The 18884-nt window shown below is 42.0% G+C and overlaps 1 protein-coding gene across 3 annotated transcripts in view; it reads left to right on the top strand.

Annotated features, from left to right (window-relative positions):
* The window catches only part of DCUN1D4 (defective in cullin neddylation 1 domain containing 4), a 76670-nt gene extending 67294 nt beyond the window's left edge, over positions 1-9376 (top strand). For all 3 annotated transcript variants that reach the window (XM_083168528.1, XM_083168547.1, XM_083168538.1), the window contains 2 exons: positions 1296-1398; positions 1482-9376. In XM_083168528.1, coding sequence (XP_083024654.1) covers positions 1296-1398; positions 1482-1537 — 159 coding nt within the window. In that variant the 3' untranslated portion in view covers positions 1538-9376. The remainder of the gene's footprint in view (positions 1-1295; positions 1399-1481) is intronic.
* The last annotated feature ends 9508 nt before the right edge of the window (positions 9377-18884 follow it).

Genomic DNA, 18884 nt, shown 5'->3' with positions numbered 1-18884 from the left:
GGGAGTCCCCCCTGTTATCTCGTGAATAGACGGTGTGTGCATTCTCACAGAGTCTATTCCCACAGCAGAGAGGCTTGGAGCTGGCCAGCAGCTTACAGAGCCGCTGGTCAGGACCCCACAGTGGCGAAAATGGGGCGTGGCCTTGCGTGAATGATGCTATTTCTAGACCATGCCCCTTACTGCTAAGCCACACCCCCTAAGATTGGGCCCACCCCGGTATATAGGACTCCTAAGTAGGGGAGAAGACCACGGGTCTAAGGGACTCCTATATGGGACTTTTCAGTTTGAGGGGTGCAAATTTCATCAGATGTTTTACCCAAAGTGGCACAGAGGGTATAGAGGTATTAACACTTTTTGGTATTCTTTTAAAACTTTTAGTTTACATTATATCTCTTCCACGTTTACTTGTTCAGTCACCACCTGTAAAAGCTTTATCTAGGCTATCATTGTATCCTGTAGTAACAAAGCGATATCGCTGATTTGTGCCGACAAAATCATTATTGCAGTTCTTGATTTGATCTTGGTGAAAGCGGATACAGTTCTAAGATACAGCTATATTTCATGTTTAAATCCTAAGAGAGTTTCTGTACCTTCTTCGTCTTGATTAGAAAGAATAGGTAAGGACGATGCCAGAACTTGTATTGTAGATATGCGGTTCTTATGTCAACAGTCAAAATTTCAATCCATTTTAGTGTAAGATTTAGGATTGGGGCTTGAATACACAAAAAACATTATGCGAATTGCTGACAAAATAATGGCCATGTTGACATTGTATTGTCGGCATTCTGAAAGTCACCATTTTGTACCCCGCCAGGATTTTGAGCTTAATTGGTTACAGTAAGGATTTCAAAACTGTGTATTTAATATCAGTAGGAATGCAGCTGATAATGCAGGCAGGTCAGGAACTGTGCTATTCCATATGCCAGGCCTGCGCAACCTGTGGCTCTACAGATGTTATGAAACTACAAATCCCATCATGCATTGCTACAGTTTTAGCATTCACTTCTAGCAAAACTGTGGCAATGCATGCTAGGACTTGTATTTCACAACAGCTGAAGAGCCACAGGTTGGCAAGGCCTGCCATATGCTGTGCTGTGTTACGGTTTACAATGTACAGGGAGTACTGCATATAAACTATGGGGAAGAGTTTCTCTTTATATTTAAGACACTCAACGGTAACAAATGGTGGCTGAAGAGAGGGGGGAGAAGGTCCCACACACATACATTGCAAGGTTCATTGTCGAGAAGGGTTCCTCCCATTACGCCACTGACTACTTAAAAATATTTATTTTCAGCAATCAAAATACAAAGTTATCAACAAGGACCAATGGTGCAATGTTCTAGAATTCAGCCGCACAATTAACCTTGACCTCAGCAATTACGATGAGGACGGCGCCTGTGAGTACATGATCCCTGACAAATAGAGTAGACGTACTCTGTTCTCCATGACACCTCAATTCTCTATTCTTTTTCTTCCACAGGGCCAGTATTGTTGGATGAGTTTGTTGAATGGTATAAGGAAAAACAGATGGCATAACACACTCACTATGCATTGCAGCGGAAGAGTCATTGTTACCACACTTGTGTCAGCCATTAGCCATAAATTGCTGTTTGTATCACAATGCATGTTGCTTTTTTTGCACCGTAGACCCCTCCGGCCGGGTACCCGGCACGCTAGCTGTCCGAAAGGCCCGTTCTTCTGTGTGGCATTGTCCTCTTTACAGGCTGCTTTGCATTGCGTATTAACACTACAGATTGGTGAATTTGCCAATGTCCTCACTGTGATACTGTGTATATTGCTGTTATTTTTTTATTTCTTTTGTATATGCTTGTACATAAATGCTTCTCTCATAGTTCATATGCTGAAATGTAAGGTAAAAATTACCCTCTGCCATATTTCTAGTCACCTGGTCTTTTTGATGAACAAAACTGAAGGAAAAAAACAAACCCTCTGGGTTAGTTATGAGAACTTCATGTGGGTATTTTTTTAGAATCTTAAAGTCACGATCTAGGTGGATGACACTATGTATAGTTTTTTCTTGTGGCACAAAGTGACACTCAATCTGTAGAACTTTTAGTTAGTGAGGGGCAGATTTATTAAGCTTGGTGAAGTGATAAAGTGTCTGGTTTTTATCAGCTCCTAACTGTGAAGTTACAGGCTTGGTTTGAAAAATGACAGGTAGGAGCTGATTGGCCAGTGATAAAAACAAGACACTTTATCACTTCACCGAGCTTAATAAATCTGCCCCTGTGTTGTATTTTGAAAGGATCTTGTTAAAGTGTATGTGTTACTTACAAACATTGGAGGCTGGTCAGCCTTTCAATCCATTAGGACAGTGGTTCTCAATCTCGGTCCTCAGGACCCCCCCAAAACAGTTAGTTTTCCAGGTCTCCACACAGAATCACAAGTGAAGTAATTACCCCCACCTGTGGATCTTTTAAAATGTGTCAGTAAATAATCAGGGCACCTGTGCACTTGCAGGGTGGACCGGGTAAACCTGAACTGTTGGCGGGTTGCGGACTGAGGTTGAGAACCACTGCATTAGGATTCTAGCGCAGGGCTGGGCAACACCGGCCTTCCAGATGTTGATGAACTACACATCCCAGCATGCCTTGCATCAGTTTCAGCATGGCCACATAGCAAAACTAATGCAAAGCATCCTGGGATGTGTAGTTCATTAACATCTGGAGGGCCGGTGTTGCCCAGCCCTGATCTAGCGGCATCGCTAAGGCGTAAGCCATAAACTGATCCTTTTATGGAAAAAAATCCACAATTCACTGCAGTCAACAAATGCTCATCAGAATACTGCTGACAGGTAGGCTAATCCATCACATTTCTCCCCCTTTTAGTGAACCTCTCAGGTGATAAAACCGTTTAATAAAAGTGCATCTTAAGGCGATATTGATATTATGCGAGTTGTTAATCAAAATGAGTGTTTGAGGTTTTTGCTGCCTCGGTATGTGGGTGCATGTAAACTAGTTCCCGTACAGTTATTGTCCTGCATTGAGTGGCATTAATACATGTGTCCCTTACACGTAATGGAGGCACCCGTTTTGTAGGCTGAACCTATACATCCTAAAATTAACTACAGTAATATCACTAAGGCATGGTTCAGTCCACGAATTGGCTGCTACATGTAAGTCACACAAACAGTTTAGGTGCCATTTTGAAATTTCATTGTGCAGACTGGCTCCGTTCTGTGGAAAAGTGTGTTGTGTAGTAATTGTATTACAAAGGCAACCAGTGCTGCACCTGGCACTTTAATAGATAATGACTCTCTTGTCTGTACATCCCTCAAACACGGTCAGCGTAACTGACAAGTTAACTTCTCCGGTCTTCCATGCTTTTGCTAAGTATTTTTATCTAGCTGTACATTCCTAGCCTTAAACCTGATTTACTGTTTTTCAATGATTGTAAGTACTACTATGTAAATGTCTGATCGCTTCAGCTCTTGTTAGTCTATGATATTAAGTCTTGTTTTGTATTTTTAGTTTAACACTTCGGGTCGAGCAACATTCAGCCCTCTTGTGGCAGAACTACGCCCACCCCCCACGTTGCATTCAGGAATATGCCCACTTCTTCCCAAGCTAAAGCAATAAAAATGATTGATTGAAGTAGTGAAAAAAAAGAGCAATAGTTATTCTGATATTTAATAATCTTCTTTTGTCCTGTACCCGATGAAGAAAAAGTGTGATCCACCTAAAATGTATAGGTCTCCTACAGATTGTGAAGACAGCCATTTTGTGTACTAGATAATTAAGTGTGTCAGTGATGGACTACAATCTCATGATGGTTGCATTAGGCCACAAAATGGCTGCCTGCACCTTTGTAGATGACAGAGGTACACTTAAACTTTACATTCGATACAAACTAGGTTGATGTGTTTTTTTCCTAGTGTACTAGTTTATTCCTAGATTTTATCCTCACATTAACAATGTTTATGGATATTCCTAGTTTATTTCCTCATGGGTTTATATAAAGTGGAGCTAACTAAAATGGGATACTACATGGATAAATTGCTTTTGGTACCTCTCCCATCTGTATTTCTGTTCATTTTGACAAATAAGTCTGTAAATATCAGGTCTTCTGTATTTTTACATGCTGTTTTAGCAATTCAGTATTAATATTTTTATTATGCTAGATAAATGTAATGGATAGGATCTTGTTGAATCCAGAGTTATTTTTTTGCATTCTAACAGAACGAATCCCGGCCTGGTGTAATTATTCATTCCTTTCCCCTCACAGAGTACTGAGCGATTGGCACAAATCTCACTATGGCATGCTTACATAGAGGGGCTGGACATTTTGATGTTCTCCATCCCTCAGCAAATCATGCCAGGTCAGCCATTGTGAGAATTTCAGCCGTGTCGCTGCTTCTGTAAATTAATACTGCTATTATGCCTGGATACCCCAGCTCCAGCCACTCCTGTGGGCAACGGTGACATCGATGTTAGTTAATACATAATCATATTATATGTTCTTTTTGGCTACAGTAGCTTACAAAGCAGTTGTAGGGTGTTTGTATTCCTTCTAACTCTAATATGGTATGGCTGGAGATTTGTCTGAACCCTAGAAGGGATTCTACACTTACCATGTTATTGTGGTTATCACTCCTTTGGGGACACTTCATGGAAAAGTTTAATTTAATTCTTAACTTGGCTGAGAAATGTGTTCTATCACAGTTATGGAATTCCATGAACTGGATGGAGCATTGAGGGGAGTATGACCTGGCTCTGGGATGTAGTGTGAAGGAAAGAACAGATATTTAATGTATGATCTAAAAATTGTAGGTAACTCATGGCATACATGGCTTCAGTACCCAGTAGATGCAACTCCCATTTATATATCTTTTTAAAAGCCAAGTTCAGCTACTTACACATATCAATGTCGATGAGGTGCACTGTACCTTGGTTTTGGATACATAAAGATCATTAATTCAATTTAAGAGGTAAACATTTAACAAATCCTGTATCCAACTCGTCACCTGCACCATGTGGTAAGAATCCTTCTGTGGGCTAAACACTGGAGCAAATAAAATGGCACAAATTGCAGGAAAGGCTAGCGGACTGGAACGCTGCCATTGTTTATGTCCACTGGTGTAGAGCCACTGGAAAGCAGTGATGGGGCCTGTCCGCCTGTCCCGCTGCATTCTTATCAACATTCAGCACCTGGCTGAAGTACTGTATAGAGGAGACTGACACTGATCATGTAGCCAAAGAGAAGCTCAGGAAATGATCCTCTCCAAATGTGCATTACCTTACGGAAGATCCAGGTCACTGGTAGACTTGGGATTGGTGTGAAGGCGATGACCTAGGAAGAACCTATGTTCGACCACCAAAGGGGGTTTGTAACTGAGACCAGGGTTGAAGCCCTTGGTTGGAGCTATGAAATTTGCGGCTCTTATGTGTTAAAGGGTAGAATTATGCTGTAAAGGTGGCAGAAACCATTGCTACTGAGTCATTTCACCAGAAGTTGTCAGTTGAGTATATTTCCACAGTAGAAACTATTGGGCCCATACATCAGCAATCACAATTTATGGATTTTCAGATATTGGGATATTTTGGCCAGATAAATGGATTTTCAGATCTATCTGACTTTGCCCACACATTACAGATTTTTTCAGTGATCGGCAGATTTTTCCATCTAAAGATTGCATCTTCATATCTGGAAATTGCCCCAATCGATTGTCATTTCAGCTGTTCATAATGTAAATAGATGGAGAAAACTAATTGGGAATGCCCACACATCTAAAAAAGATCTGCAGATAATACCAGATTATTAAACATGTTTAAAAACCTGATTAAGCAATCGATTGGCGATTGGGATTGCCAAAAGGGGGAGCCCACACATCTAAAATTAATTGTGGCAATCATCTCCATATCTGAAAATTGTCACAATTAATTGCTGATGTATGGGGCCCTTATGATTGCATTACGCAATGACCTTCTACATGCTGTGGGGATTTTTGGAAAATTTGTGTCATTTTTCACTGAATTCTAGAACCCATGATATGACTGCTACAATACCTAGTCTGCTTTGATAATAAGGGCAGTTTTCATGATGATTTCACTTTAAATGTTCAACCGGGTGTATTAAATATATATGCTACTTTTTAATCCTTTTTTTTTAATTTTTTTTAAGCACTTGGTTTTTCATGATGTTTCTTTAAATTATTCAGAATGCTTCACCGTTCCATCACCTCTTACAATGGTTTTGAGAATAAGCCATAATATTTTGTTTAAGAAATTAAGCACCAAAAAATGAGAACTCGGAAAATATTTCTTCTAAGTCAGCTGTATTTTATCATCTAATAAAATACACATGAAATGGACCATAATAATTATCATACTATCCTATTAACCCCAATGTTGTTTCGGACAATAAAAACAGCCGAATATTGTGATTGACCTTTGGTCATTATCACGGTATCCAGATAGCGGCTGTTTTTATTGGCTAAAAATGGCCCCGACTGCTGCTTATCAGGGATTATGCCATGGGAAGCATAATAGCGGGTATCGGGGCTTAGGGACTCCGGTTTTGTGGCTAGTCTGATGGCTCCCGGCAAACTTCTTAGTAGTGGTGAAGCGCCACTACTAATGGGATAATCCTAATAGTTTTGGTACCACTGATATATAGTGTCTTGATCAATATATTCTAAAGTCTCATTAAAGAGTCTTTCAAAAATTTGTGTGACATTTAATCCAATTTTGACATGTAATTACATAAGGAAACAGGCTGTATATAATGGCGCTCTAGACTCCTTTTAACCCTTTGACTGTCAATGTTGCTTTGTGAGATGTGCAAAATATCTGCTAATTGCAAGTTTCACACACAGAGACTGTTATTTATTTATTTATTTTTGGCACAAAACTGCAATTCGTTTAATTCAGATCATTTGCCGGCAATAACTAAAGTGATTCATATTCCTCGACTCCGACCCTTAGTGGATATTTTGTGCATCTCTCACATCAACGTTGGCACTCAAAGGGTTAAATGTGTAAATGATTAGCACAACTTAACACTTCTTATGAGAGTATAACTGTGATTGAATACAACCTGCTTCTCAGTCTGAGATCCTCCAGGTTATTTTAGGCAACTGTAAAGGTGCGTACACACGGGGGCGATTTTGTACAATATCGCAGGAAATATGGTCGCTAAGCGACCATATTGCCCACGATGGGAGTGTGCACCGGCGATATATCGCCGGGTGCGCGCTCCCGTTTTTACCACTGTAGTGGTCGTAGGAACATGTTCCTGCGACCAGCTGATTACCACTGCCGGGCTCCCCCGGCAGTTTCTTTTTCATCAGCGACCATCTCTGGTCGCTGATGAAAAGGAGAAGCTGAGCAATATATTGCTCAGCCATATATTGCCCAGCAATATATGGCTGAGCAATATATCTCCCCCGTGTGTACGGGGCTTAAGTAGTTGTGAGTTATCAAGTTGTACTCGCCAATGTGTGTATCCTGCAGTGTTGGTCTGGTTCTATCCGAAATGGGGGGGGGATCCGGGTGAGATCAGCGGCAGGGGGTGTATGGTGATGCACCACTGGACCAAAGGGGTTAAAGGCCTACAAGGGTCCATTAAATTAAGAATATTTCACTTTACAAAAACTTTTGAGAATTGCATAAGCATAAACTTTCGCCCGTCCGTCAGGCTAGTCGTAAGACTAGTCATAGAATACAACAAAGTTTTATTTAAAAAAAAAAAGGGTACTTGTGTATTATCACGGCGCCCTATTTGCATACGTATGGCACCGTAGGAAAATCACATCGCATTCGGGTTTTTGCATGTGATGCGATTTTCCTATGTCATTAATTCACTGCTCTCTTGCCGCGGGCGATGCGATGCCTTTATATAGTGTGGCGAGCGGATGCGGATTACGTTACAAGTATTCCGCGTCCCTGCGCTGCGCTCGCCACACTATATAGAATCAACTCCACGCTGACGTGGATAGTGGGGGTATGAAAAGTTTGAGAGGACGCGTTCCGCCGCCGCTCAACATGCTTCGGGGTAGCGTGGATAGAGTGTGGGCCTAAAACTCGTTGCATCTCATAGAAGTGTATAGTAAAGTAAATGGCATCGCACCCTATAAAACCGCGGCCAGAGACCAGTGAATAAATTATGCGATGCGATTTTCTTATGCAGAATCGCCCACTAAGCAATTTGCTATAACATTTTTGTGCCTCTTAATATGTTCTTTAACTCCCCTCACTAACAGGTGAAATCAGTTGGTATCATATGTTGCTGGATGTATGTGTAAGTGGACGAGACCATTTTAAAATGTGTGCGCTTTTTATTTTTGTTTAATCACTTTGGTATACAACGTAGGGCACTCACTTGACAGCCTTTAATCTAGGCAATTTTAAGTAAGGCGTTATGTCGCCTAGTTAGCACTTATATAAACTTCTTTATCTAGACCTCCCCTCTCCAATGCTGTGTAATATCTGGATACTGCAGGCATCAGGGCTTATTATACATGTGCAGTTACTCAGATATACAGGGGCAGATTTATCAAGCTCGGTGAAGTGATAACGTGTCCGTTTTATCACCGGCCAATCATCTCCTAACTTTGAATGAAGTTACAGGCTTGGTTTGAAAAATGACAGGTAGGAGCTGATTGGCCAGTGATAAAAACAGAAATTTTATCACTTCAGTAAGAAGACAGATGTTCCAGTAACAGACAAAGGTCTCTGATTGGACACAGCCAATAAGCAACATTCAATGACCTCCTAATCGGACGTAGCCACGACATAGACCATAGATACAACCTTGCATAGATTAGAGTTGAATGATTGGCCATTGATATAATGTGGCTACCTCAACACTTTCCACCTGCAGTGTACATTAGTGACAGATCATGTTGTTTCATGTATGTCCAGTCTCTCCCTGCCACAGTTAGCATCAGTACAGCTGGTGTGTAAATGCTGAAGTTGGCCATCACTCCTGTGGCAAATAGTACTCCTGCATTTTCCTGTCCACTGCCCCTGTGTAGTTGTTTTCATTTCACTCTTTCCTCATGCTACCGTTATTCCAATAGCTGCTATAATACCTCCACACGCCTTAGAAGTACTTTAGCCTTATAAACAGATTTGTTTCCAATGTAAATATGGGATTTTATTTTCCACCAGCAAAGCTGTCTGAAATTGTACCAAATCTTTGGTTGACTTTTATAACTATGATCATTTCTTCCAAAGCTGCTACATTGTCGCTGTGGAAAGCAGTTTGTCTGCGAAAGCTTCTGTGCGAACCTCTCATTGTGTACAAAGTCCCTGGACTCCAAGACTGTTCTAACACCTGATTTAATGTTGGCAGCTTAAGTTCTGTTTCCAAAAATGTTTAATTGTACCCACAAATAAACTATATTTGTGATGACCACGTGTCTTTTTTTTTTTTTTTTTTTTCTGGCCTTGTGCAGTTTTATTGTGGAGAATGGTTTCTGTAGTAACTTCTAGACATCAGAACGGAACTTATTAACCAACATATTATGGCAGCCTGTGGCTGTATGGATGTTGGTTTGCAGGGCATGCTAGAACATGTAGTTCTATAGCTGTTACAGATCCTGATGTCAGCCAGATCTCACAAAGGGGAGAGGTATTCGGCCTTCTAAAGGGGGGAGAAGTTGCCATAGCAACCAGTTAGTTTCTACAAAATATACCTTATAAATACTAAATAAGTAGAATCTAATTGGTTGCTATGGGCAACATCATATGTTCAATAGAACTCCTATTTTAGTAAATGTATCCCTTAGTGTCTGTCCTACAACACCACCACATCTACAGTATGTAGTATGGGATTTGTTTCTTTCCACCCGTATGCTCTGTTGGGGATGGTACTCAAAAAGTACATTATATGTTGTGTATTCAAGGGTAATCCCAGTGATGAATTGCTATATATTTTCTTTTTTGCAGCTCTATGTAGAACAGTAATGGCTAACCTTGATACTCCAGCTGTTGTTGAACTACACATCCCAGCATGCTCTGCTACAGTTTTGCTATTTGGCCATGCTAAAATGATGTAGGGCATGCTGGGATGTGTAGTTAAATAACAGCTGGAGTGTCAAGGTTAGCCATCACTGATGTAGAACATGATCCATACAGGTAATAAAAAAAAACCAAAAAAAACCTAATGACTATATGTAAACACACTCTAAAGGTGCGTACACACGGGGGCAATTTTGTACACTATCGAGGGAAATATGGTCGCTAAGCGACAGTATTGCCCACGATGGGAGTGTGCACCGGCGATATATCGGCGGGTGCTCGCTCCCGTTTTTACCCCTGTAGTGATCCCTAGTCGCAGGAACATGCTCCTGCGACCAGCTGATTACCACTGCCGGGTTCCCCCTGGCAGTTTCCTTTTCATCAGTGACCATCTCTGGTCGCTGATGAAAAGGAGAAACTGAGCAATATATCTCCCCCGTGTGTATGGGGCTTAAGGCTTGCTCCACTGATAGTGACAGCTCTCTGGATCTCACACTGGGGCAGATGTATTAAGCCTTAACAAGAGATAAATGCAAGTGTGATGAGAGATAAACGTCCAGCCAATCACCTGCTAACTGCCATGTTACAGGATGTGTTTGAAAAAAGTCAGTAAGGAGCTGATTGGCTGGACGTTTATTTCTCCTTATCACCCTTGCATTTATCTCTTGTTAATGCTTAATACATCTGCCCCATTGAGAGTCGACAGCAACAGATTCCAAATGCAAATGTCACACCTGGAATCCACTCCACACCTTTTACCTGCTGCTGAATTAACAAAGGAATAGCCCACACCTGTCCATGAAATAGCTTTTGAGTCAATTTCCCATTACTTTTGGTTACTTAAAAAGTGGGAGGCACATATAGAAACCTTTGTAATTCCTACACTGTTCACCTGATTTGGATGCAAATACCCTCAAATTAAAGCTGAAAGTCTGCAGTTAAAGGTCCATTTCAAACCCATTGTGGTGGTGATTAGAACCCAAAATATGAGAATTGTGATGTCCCAATATTTATGGACCTGACTGTATATCATGTGCTAAAAACCTGCCACAATGTGCACCTGACTCCTGTGATTCCGATTAATCCAACTTGCAGCAGGTCCGATTTCTGAACCGATGTGCACGGGACTGCTTATCGAACTGGATGTCAAGCACATGCGATTTTGACACTTTTTTATCCGATTTCTTAACCAGATCCTTCGGAATCACATGAAAAGTGGCCAAATCGCACTAGTGTATAGCCAGCTTTAAACTTGAATAGCTGGATAATCAAATGTAATGAGGCCAGATCAAATAAAGAATGATATGAGAAAGGTAAAAGGACATTGAATTGCAAAATGCAACAAGTAAAGGAATAAATCTGGGAGAAGCAGTGACGTGCATTCAGTATTTTAGAGGAGTAGAAGATCCAGTTAAGTTGCAAGGACATTCATAAAAATAAGATAGATGGAAGGACATTTACTAGGGAGAAAGTCCTAACAGAACTTTCAAGACTGAAAGTGGATAAATCAATGGGGCCAGACGGAGTGCATCCAAGGATACTAAAAGATGTGTTGGTAGCACCATTAACAGATTTATTCAACCAGTCATTAGATACAGGTGCAGTTCCAGAGGACTGGAGAAGAGCAAATGTAGTTCCACTGCACAAAAGCGGAAGCAAAGAAGAAGCAAATAACTACAGACCAGTGAGCCTAAAGGTGCCCACAGACGCTACAATTATCGAATGCGTTTTGTACTTTTTAAGCACAAATTGCATCTTATGTACAATTATTGGATGGTGTTTATGGGCTTGTGCGATGCTGTATGTCTAAAATTGTACGTCTAAAAAAGTACGTGCTGCACGTACTTTTTAGACTACATCTGAAATTTAACATTACAAACATGGGTTCATCACATGCATCCAAGTGCACATCTCATAGCAAGCTGGAAGAAAAATTGTATAGAACCATTGTACAGACAAAAACGCATAGCACAGTACAATTGTAGCGTCTGTGGGCACCTTTACATCAGTAGTAGGGAAATTAACGGAAACACTATTAAAAGAAAGAATAGTGAAATATCTTAAATTAAACAACTTACAGGATCCAAAACAGAATGGTTTTACTGCAGGGAGATCATGCCAAACAAGTCTCATTTACTTTTTTGACTCCGTGACCAAAATTCTAGATGAAAGGGGGGGGGGGGGGGCTGTAGATGTGGCATATCTAGACTTTAGGGATTCAGTATTGAATCCCGGCGGTCGGGATCCCGGCGTTCAGAATCCAGACAGCCGAAATGCCGACAAGGGGGGGACGTGGATCGCCCCCCCTTGCGGGCTCGCTGCGCTCGCCACGCAGCGGGCCCGGTGCCTCGCTACGCTCGGCACACTAATTTATTCTCCCTCCAGGGGTGTCGTGGACACCCACGGAGGGAGAAAGTGTCGGCATTTCGGCGGTCGGGATTCCGGCGGCGGGATTCTGAACGCCGGGATCCCGACCGCCGGGATGGTAACTGCATCCCGACTTTAGTAAGGCGTTTGACACTGTCCCACATTGCAGGCTGCTAAATAAACTTGAAAGTGTGGGATTGGATTATAAAACAATTAAATGGATAAGAACCTGGTTGCAGGATAGGAAACAGACAGTTGTAGTAAATGGAGTGCATTCTATGGAGGGAAATGTTACCAGTGGAGTACCCCAGGGATCTGTACTTGATTGTTACTATCGATATAAAAGTAACTAGAAGGACAATAAGTGAAGTGCGCAGTTTACGTACTCTTTCCGTAACCTGCTTACCCTTTATACCTAGCTACGTGCGAACAAAACATAGCGCAGCGTAGCGGAGCTTTTCTGTGTATTATACACGCTTAATCGACACCAGTAATTGAGTATCCCTTCGCAGTATTTAGTACCTAAACTGCGAATACCTCTTATGGACAATTTCCGTAGTACACCTTATCGCTAGATGCGAATAATAGACGAGACCAGAATATAACTCAAAGTGAGGAGATAGATTCTCCAAATAGTGTATTTTGTCCCTAGCGGACAAAAGGGGGTTACAGAAAGAAAGAACACAGTGTTACACGTGATACAGTTAATTAACAATACTAAGTACACTTTAAACTAACGGGAACAGCTACAGATACAGAATATAATCAGCCACATTACACAAACAGGAATACAAATGTTACCGTCATATACTGTAGAAATATCGCAGCGCAGTCCGGTCGCAGCTCGCTATGTTCAAATAGAACTTTAGCCCAGTCAATGGTGAAGAGATAGATGCAGTGCCAAAGTGAGAGAGAGTCAGCCAGCTCAGGGATAGCTATCTTTATAGTTTACAAACAAAGGGGGGTCAAAGGCCATTTCCATTGGTCACAGGTTCAAATATCAAGTCCTCAGGGATTGGAGCAAAATACTGCACCCAATAAGGATTGGTGCAGGGGCGGTGTACTTCAGGGTCCTTTGTTGGCATCATCGTCAGGGTCGTAAATCAACAGAAAGAACTGGCTACATCCTGATTCCTTTGTCTCCCCAGGACACATGGCAAAAGTACATATAATAAGCATTTTGTCCGTAGTTATCAGACCATAGGACTTGCGAATATTTAGCTGCGACCGGAATGCTGCGCACTGGACACGGAACATAAAGATACCAAACATGTACAGAAACAATCGTGTAGTGCACTAAACTACATTATATCTTTAGCAAGTCACTATCGTCAGGTATAGTACCAAAAGATTGAAGAATAGCAGAGGTAGTGCCAATATTCAAAAAAGGAAAAAAGGAAGATCCAGCTAATTACAGACCCGTTAGTTTAACATCAATTGTGGGTAAACTATTTGAAGGATTTTTAAGGGATGGTATCCAGGAATATTTAGATCATCACCGTCTACTCAGTACTAACCAACATGGGTTCGTGAAAAATCGTTCATGCCAAACTAATCTACTAGGGTTCTATGAAGAGGTTAGCAAAAACCTTGATAATGGAAATGCTGTAGATGTGATTTTCCTAGATTTCGCTAAAGCATTTGATACTGTCCCACACAAGAGATTGATTAATAAAATGGAGAACCTAGGATTGGGTGAAAATATCTGCAGATGGGTAGGGAATTGGCTATGTAATAGAGAACAAAGAGTGGTTGTGAATGGTGCCGTATCAGATATGATACCGGTACTAAGTGGAGTGCCCCAGGGTTCGGTTTTGGGGCCCATTTTGTTTAACATTTTTATTAACGATATTGGGATAGGGTTACTCAGCAATGTATCCATCTTTGCGGACGATACAAAACTTAGCAAAGTCATCAAATCACCAGAAGATGTCACCATGCTTCAAAATGATCTTGCAATTCTAGATGAGTGGGCAAAAAAATGGAAGATGAGGTTCAATGTAGATAAATGTAAGGTTATGCACCTTGGGAGACACAACCAGTGTGCAAGTTACAACCTTAGCGGAGAGAACCTGGGTAATTGCATACTTGAAAAGGATCTAGGAGTCCATATAGACAGCAAACTAGGATGTAGTGCCCATTGTAATGTAGCTACAAAAAAGGCCAACAAAATTCTGGCATGTATTAAGAGGGGAATGGAAACTAGGGACTCGAGGGTAATTATGCCACTGTATAAAGCATTGGTGAGACCTCACCTCGAGTACGGAGTGCAGTTCTGAGCCCCACACTATAAAAAGGACATCATAGAATTAGAAAAAGTCCAAAGGCGAGCAACAAAGCTTATTAGGGGAATGGAGAATTTAAACTACGGGGAGAGATTAAGCAATTTGGGACTATTTACATTAGAAAAGAGACGTTTAAGGGGGGACATGCTCAACATGTACAAGTATATCAAGGGCCAATATAAGGAACTGTCACACACCCTATTTTCTACTAGAAAGGAATCTAGGACGCGAGGGCATAGAAGAAAGAAGTATAGATTAGAAGAAAAAAGATTTCATTCAGCTAGTAGAAAGAATTTCTTTACGGTCAGAATAGTCAAACTCTGGAACTCTCTTCCCAGAGAGGTGGTAACGGCTGGCTCATTAAATGCGTTCAAGGCAAAGTTGGACAAACATTTACTGGAGAAAAACATCCATGGGTACAAATAAGAAATATAATTTGTCTGTAAAATACCAGAACCTACCAAATCAGCAATGGATATCTATACCAGGTTGAACTAGATGGACGCAAGTCTTTTTTCAGCCTTACCTACTATGTAACTATGTAACTATGTAACTATGTAAACCTTTAGTTTAGTGCACCAGTTTAATTGGTTAAACTATGTGTAGTGCACTAAACCTTTAATTAAATATACTTTATTCCGTGCTACTGTGGGAAATGAATTTATGTGCATTAGTATGGCGGCTCTTAAGGTTTGCTTCGTTACACAGAACCTGTGTATAATACTTTATTTGCGCAACTCTGCGAACCAAAATGGCGGCCATACTATCCTAAAATGGCGTGTGTGTAACTCGACTTTAACAGACCAGTGCTCTTTAATATCTTTGTTAGTGACATTGCAAATGGTATTGAAGGGAAAGTATGCCTTTTTGCAGATGACACAAAGATATGCAACAGAGTAGACACACCAGGAGGGGTAAATCAAATGACTGATGATCTAAGTAAACTTGAGAATTGGTCAAGAGAATGGCAACTACAGTTTAATGCTAAAAAATGCAAAATTATGCACTTGGGACTCAAAAACCCAATACTCAATATAGTATCAGGGGTACTATAATGGAAACTACTGAGGAGGAAAGAGATCTAGGAGTCACTATTTCAAGTGACTTAAAGGCAGGAAAGCAATTTAGCAAAGCAATGAGGAAGGCTAGTCGGATGCTTGGTTGCATAGGGAGAGGAATCAGTAGCAGAAAAAAAGACGTAATAATGCCACTTTATAGGTCATTGGTACAGCCTCATCTGGAATACTGTGTCCAGTTCTGGAGACCATATCTTCAGAAAGATATAAATACATTGGAGAGTGTACAAAGAAGGGCAACTAAAATGGTGCATGGCCTACATCACAAAACTTACCTGGATAGACTAAAAGATCTTAACATGTATAGTTTGGAGCAGAGAAGGGAAAGGGGGGACATGATAGAAATCTTCAAATATATCAAGGGATTTAACATAGTACAGGAGGGAAATTTTCTTCACAGGAAAACAAGTAATAGAACACGAGGACATGCACTGAAACTGGAGGGAGGTAGGTTCAGGGGAAATGTTAGAAAGAATTACTTCACAGAAAGGGTAGTGGATAAGTGGAATAGCCTCCCATCAGAGGTGGCAGAGGCTAGGGGCGGGATGTATTAAAATACATCGCCGCCCTTCGCGCCCCCCCGCCGCGATGCCGCCGCATATGTACTAACATATGCGGCTGGCATCGCGATGCGGTGACGGAGGCCCCCTGCGATACCTGTACTGTGGTCTGCGGGGGGTCTCCGTCACCTCCCAGCCGGCTTCTGCAGCTTTCACGCCGGGGACAGCTAAGCAAGCTGTCCCCGGCGCTTCCTCCTCCCCCTGCAGCCGGAAGGACGTCCGGCTGCGTTGCTAGGGGGAGGAAGGGCTTACCTTCCGGGGTCCAGGAGGACCTGCAAGAAGGTAAGCCCAAGGGAGGGGGGAAAGGGGGGGTCGGCGAGGCGGCGGGTTGCGGCGACGCGGCGGGCGGCGAAAAGAAGCCCATAGGCTTCTATAGGGTATCGCCACCCAAAGGTGGCGATACCCTGCCCTGCGAAACGGCTGCGAACGGGTTTTAGTACATAGGAAAATGCGGTAAAACGGGGGTTTTACCGCATTTTCACTTTAGTACATCTCGCCCTAAAACAGTAGAATAATTTAAACATGCTTGGGATAGGCATATGAATATCCTTAAAAAGAAATAAGGATTAAAATGGGTTAAGATTACCTGAATGGTAAAAAAGGGGCAGACTAGATGGGTTCTTATCTGCCGTCAAATTCTATGGGTGAGATTTAATAGGATGAGAGATTCAGAAAGTGAGAGATTTGGTGAGAAATCTCCAGGGTTTTTTTTAAAGCGGCAATCATTTACACTGTAAAACCAGTTTGATTTTGAAGTGTAAATGATTGCCGCTTTAAAAAAACTGGAGATTTCTCACCAAATATCTCACTTTCTGAATCTCTCATCCTATTAAATCTCACCCACTATGTTTCTATCATCTCTACAGAATTCTTTCAAAACATTTGGTTTATGAATCTCTAAGTTTGCATGTAAGAGAATGTTAGGCCTGTGAATATATCCACTTACATGTTGAGAAGTGTCTAATAAAATGTTCCTGGAACTGTAAACTTTAAATTAAGAGAAAATAGAAAATGCAGGGAAAAAATAATTAAGATTTGAGCGGGACATCACACACTGACCCCCCTCCTCTGTCTACACATACAGTCTGAGCCATTCAGGTCAGGGAAGTTTAAAGAGTTGTGTATATACGCCTTTCAGGATACATTAATTTTGAGTTTGCCAAATATACAGTATGTACAAGGGTTTCTCATTTCTCTTTTCCACTTCTGTGTAGCAGAAGCTTTTGCTGGCACTCCGTGTCTACACCTAACAGGCATCATCCAAGGGTTTCTTCAGTTTGTTTTCCTATTTTATGTCTTGCCTCAGGTATCTGCTGAATAAGTGAGTAAGCTCATATAATAAGGCCAATAGGAGCCAGTGAAGCATTATGCACAAATTGGCACAATCATACTCTTATTGCACGCACTGTACCACTAAGGGGGTAATTCAGCACTGTACCACTAAGGGGGTAATTCAGTAAGGATTGCAAAGCAAAATCTCTAATGTGCAAAGTCATGTTGCACTGCAGATGGGGCTAATCTAACCTGCAGAGGGCCAGATGCACTAACATTCAAAAGTGATAAACAGCCAGCCAATCAGCTCCTACCTGTTATGTTGCAGGCTGTGTTTGAAAAATGTCAGACAGGAGCTGATTGGCTGGTTTTTTATCACTCTCCATTTCATCACTATTGAATCTTCGTGCTTCTTGTGCAGAGAGAGTTAAGCTCCGCACACAGGGGGCAAGCAAGCCTCTGCTTACTGATACAGTTAAGCACAGATTGCTCAGCATACAGCGATGTGTGCTGAGTGATCTGTCACAGCCAGTGTCTTAATGCTGCATGCATTATAAATCTAGTCAGGCGATGGCATTGCCAGGGGTATACACATCATACTTGCCTACATTTAAACTCTGACTGGCAACATCATTTCTGGGGGCGGGGGCCTGATTAAGACATCAAGCCCCGCCTCCAGCACAGCAAATCCCCTCCCGATTTGCGGGACCTCAAGGAGGGGTGGGGCTAAATGATGCTATATGCATATTTAGCCCCGCCCCCTCATTACGAAAAGCCGCGAATCGTGGTAATTGAACGAGGCGACCGGCAGCTGCACGGGAGATATGGGGGGGTGAGGCAGAATCCGGGAGGATTGCCCACCATTCCGGGGGGGGGGGGGGGGGGGGGGGCAGGAGGGGGACCCGATTTCCGGGACCCTCCCGGCCAATCCGGGAGGGTAGGCAACCCTGGTTCACATAGCGATCCATGCTTCATTTCTAAGCGATCTAGTCAGGTCGCTTAGAAATAGCCCTCATATCGCCTAGTGTGTATGCTCATTAGATTTGGGTGGGGTGATTTTAAACTGAAATCTAAATTGCAGTGTACTCATAAAGCAGCCAGTATTTCGCCTGTACAGAAACAACAGACATGGTGGTAGGAGGGCTCTGCTGCAAGCTTACAATCTATAGGGACATAGGAGGGAAACACAAGGACAGGCACCAGCAATAGCATAGCAGTCCCACCAAGTAAGTCCAGAAGGGAAGCTATAAAATACATACTGTAAGTGCCTCAGAGGGTTATGTGTGGTACTTAAATTTGATAGGCTTGCCTGAAGAGGTGAGTTTTCAGGGAACGCTTGA

Source organism: Crinia signifera, chromosome 1 (genome assembly GCF_055691185.1).
Source record: "Crinia signifera chromosome 1, ASM5569118v1, whole genome shotgun sequence".
In the NCBI taxonomy this organism is placed as follows: Eukaryota; Metazoa; Chordata; class Amphibia; order Anura; family Myobatrachidae; genus Crinia; species Crinia signifera.
Note: the sequence above shows the minus strand (reverse complement) of the source record. Positions and strands in the feature narration are given on the sequence as shown.